Here is a 2,800-nt window from a genome sequence, read left to right as displayed (position 1 = left end):
GAGGAGAGGAGAGGAGAGGAGAGGAGAGGAGAGGAGAGCATGGGGAGCTGGGACACCCATTCCCCTATCTCGATTCCACCGATCCAAATGTGTAAAGACTTCCAGTGTTTGTTGGCCAAAGAAACACCCTTTGTAAAAGTCGGCTACAGCTCCCGAGTGCAAATGTGGAAGAAAAGCGACCTGTTAACCTAACTTACAAAGTCAGGGGAGCCTTGGAGCGGGTTCGGAGCCCGAGTGGACGATCGGGTACCGCTCTGCTCACAGCTTTCCCATACCCGTTTTCCACTAACCCACTTCCCCGAGATGAGCTGCTGTTGTCACCATTTTTGGGTTTTATTTTTCTGTTGCAGAGCACAGAGCAGTGGCACTGTTTTATGTGGGACTTCATTGAGAAGCGCTTTGCTTTATGGCTGGCCTTGCCTCTTGCTTTTCCTCTCCCAGGCATTCCAGGCTTATTCCCGAGCGGAACCACCAGCAGCCGAGAGAATGGAGGGCTAAATGGGAGGAGGTGAAAGGTAGGAGCCTACAGGACCCAAAGAGCCTCCTGTTCCCCTGGCCCCTTGCTGCCCTCATCCCGAGCGAGGGAACCGCCTGTTCTTGGCGCCTGCCGCGCGGGTGCCCACGCGGACGGCGCCGATGACGGGGGACACCTGTGCTGGGGCGCGGACCACCCGCTCGCTTGCAGAGGTCACCCAGCAGATGGTGACTTTTGGTCACTGGAGAGGAGCCAAGGACAGGAGATAAAAGGCTCCCCGGCTGTTTAATGCACCCCTCCCCTCTCCGGCCCCCTGCAATACGGGCTCGCTTGCATCTTCCAAAGCCCTGGGCTGGTTATTGAAGCTGCTCCTAGGGGCAGCGCCGCTGTCAATATTTGCTTTGGGGGAATAATTGCAGCCCATTAAGGCTCGTTTTGTGGCCACGTGGCCTCCTCCTCCCTCGTGGCTCTGCTTTTGGCACAGAGGCCGGCTGACAGCGCAGCCCCCGTTGCTCTTTGTAGTTTCCTAAAGCTCCACAGATGCAGCCCTTATTTCCATAAGCGCACGATAACCACGGCCTGGGGGTTAACCAGACATCCCAAACAGCCCTCTCGGATTTGGAACAGCAGAGCTGGGATCCTGGCGAGCCCCGGCACCCCAACTGAGACTCAGCTCCATATTCCAAGGAGGAACTTCCCTGTGGATTTGAGAGGCGTGTGGAGCAGCAGCTCCTCTCAGAAGCTCACAGAGCTTTGCAGGCTTCGCTCACCCTGGTAGGTAGGAGCGCAGGCCCCGCTCGCTCCCTCACCCGCAACGTCGGCCTTGATTTATTTTTTATCAGATAATATCTTCTGTGTTGCAAAGTATCTGGCTTCAAGCTTGACCTCGCCGCCAAGCTGCCAAATAGGATCCGGGTGGGATTTGCGCAGCAGATGTGCGGGGAGGCAGCCGGGCCGAGTCCAGCTCCCGGAGAGGGGAGCAGCTGGAGGGACATGAAAGGGGCCTGTTCCCGGTCCCCCGGCGCGGGATGCGCTGCCCGGGGAGCAGCGATGGAGCCGCATGTTGCCCTGGCCCAGGCAGCAGCGTCTCCCGGGCGGAATTCGCCCTCCGGCCGCGGCTCCGCTGGAGCTGGCGGCGCTTTGGGAAGCGCTTGCCCGGAGCGGGACGGGAAGCGGCCGGCTCCCTCCGAGGGGCCTGGCCCGTCGCAGCCTCTCAAAGCGCAGCGCTTGTTTACTTCTTGGCTATCGGGTTTCCTGCAGGAAGGCCGGCAACTGCCAAGGTTTTTATTGGATCCCCCTGAAAGGAATTTGGAGAGCCTCGTGCTTGTTGTCTTTGCTGCGTCGGCAGCAGTCGGGGGGTGTTGGTACCTTTGAATGAGAGCGAGGGGTGCAGGGATTTGGCACGTGGCACCGGCAGCTCCATAACGATGCTGTCGTTTCCAATGGGTTTCCTTGTTGTCTCCCTCTCCGGAGCGTCTCAGAAGGGATCGGGGCTGCTGTTTGTCTGGGAACGCTCGGAGCGCTTGTTGGAAGCACTTGAAAGAGCCTGAGCTCCGTAGGGCTCCACGTGGGAAGCGTCCTTGGAGCTCCCCTTGTTTTAGCCCCAGTGGGTTGGGGGGTTTCACGGTTGTTAGTGGCTTGGACAAGGGCTCAACTGTTCTCGGAGGTAATTTTATAGATTGGAAATTCCGGAGGCCACGAGCGGTGACTCAAGCAGAGCTTCAATGTGTCGAGGAGAAAACCGCAGGGCCCGGACGGCCCTCGGACGCTGCCAACACGGACCAACGCGCAGGGCCCCATCCCTGCCCGTGCACGAGGGGCCCTTCAGTGCTGGCCTTTCCTAGGGCCCCTCCACACATGCGGTTATGGAATCCCGGGAAAACGAGAGCCCTTCCCTCCCGCTCGCACAGGCCGGATGCGCCGCACAAGCGGTTTCCTGTTGCTCTTCCAGCTTGGCCTGCAGGATCCGGGCCCCGCATCCTGCGGCAGCGAGCGCTGGGAATTTTCCTCGCTGAAACGGGGGGAAAAACATGGCTCCGTACTCCCGGCGGGTCAGTACCGAACCAACCCAGTTGGGCCGGGTGCCTCGTCCGCGTGCCGGCCGCCTGGGACGCCTTTACTTGGAGAAGGGAGTAAACTCCCTTCTAAACTGCAGATGCCCGAGGGGAGCAGCGCGCGGGTCCCGTCCCCGTCTCCCGTTTGCGGCGCGGGGGAGCCGAATAAACGGAATTAACGGGGGAAGGAGCGAAGGAAGCGGGAGCCGGGGGGGGCCGCCCCGGGGCGGAGCCGGGGGAGGCGCCAGGGCGGTCCCGGCGGCGGCGGCGG

General features: G+C 60.9%; 1 protein-coding gene across 1 annotated transcript in view; it reads left to right on the top strand.

Moving 5' to 3' along the window:
• The first annotated feature begins 498 nt into the window (after positions 1–498).
• The window catches only part of ADGRA2 (adhesion G protein-coupled receptor A2), a 15,970-nt gene continuing 13,668 nt past the window's right edge, over positions 499–2,800 (top strand). Inside the window, exons 1-2 of the mRNA XM_026042671.1 lie at positions 499–515; positions 1,070–1,249. Of these exons, the coding sequence (XP_025898456.1) occupies positions 499–515; positions 1,070–1,249 (197 nt within the window). The remainder of the gene's footprint in view (positions 516–1,069; positions 1,250–2,800) is intronic.

Source organism: Nothoprocta perdicaria, unplaced genomic scaffold (genome assembly GCF_003342845.1).
Source record: "Nothoprocta perdicaria isolate Ctin4 unplaced genomic scaffold, notPer1 scaffold_103, whole genome shotgun sequence".
Taxonomy (NCBI): domain Eukaryota; kingdom Metazoa; phylum Chordata; class Aves; order Tinamiformes; family Tinamidae; genus Nothoprocta; species Nothoprocta perdicaria.
Note: the sequence above shows the minus strand (reverse complement) of the source record. Positions and strands in the feature narration are given on the sequence as shown.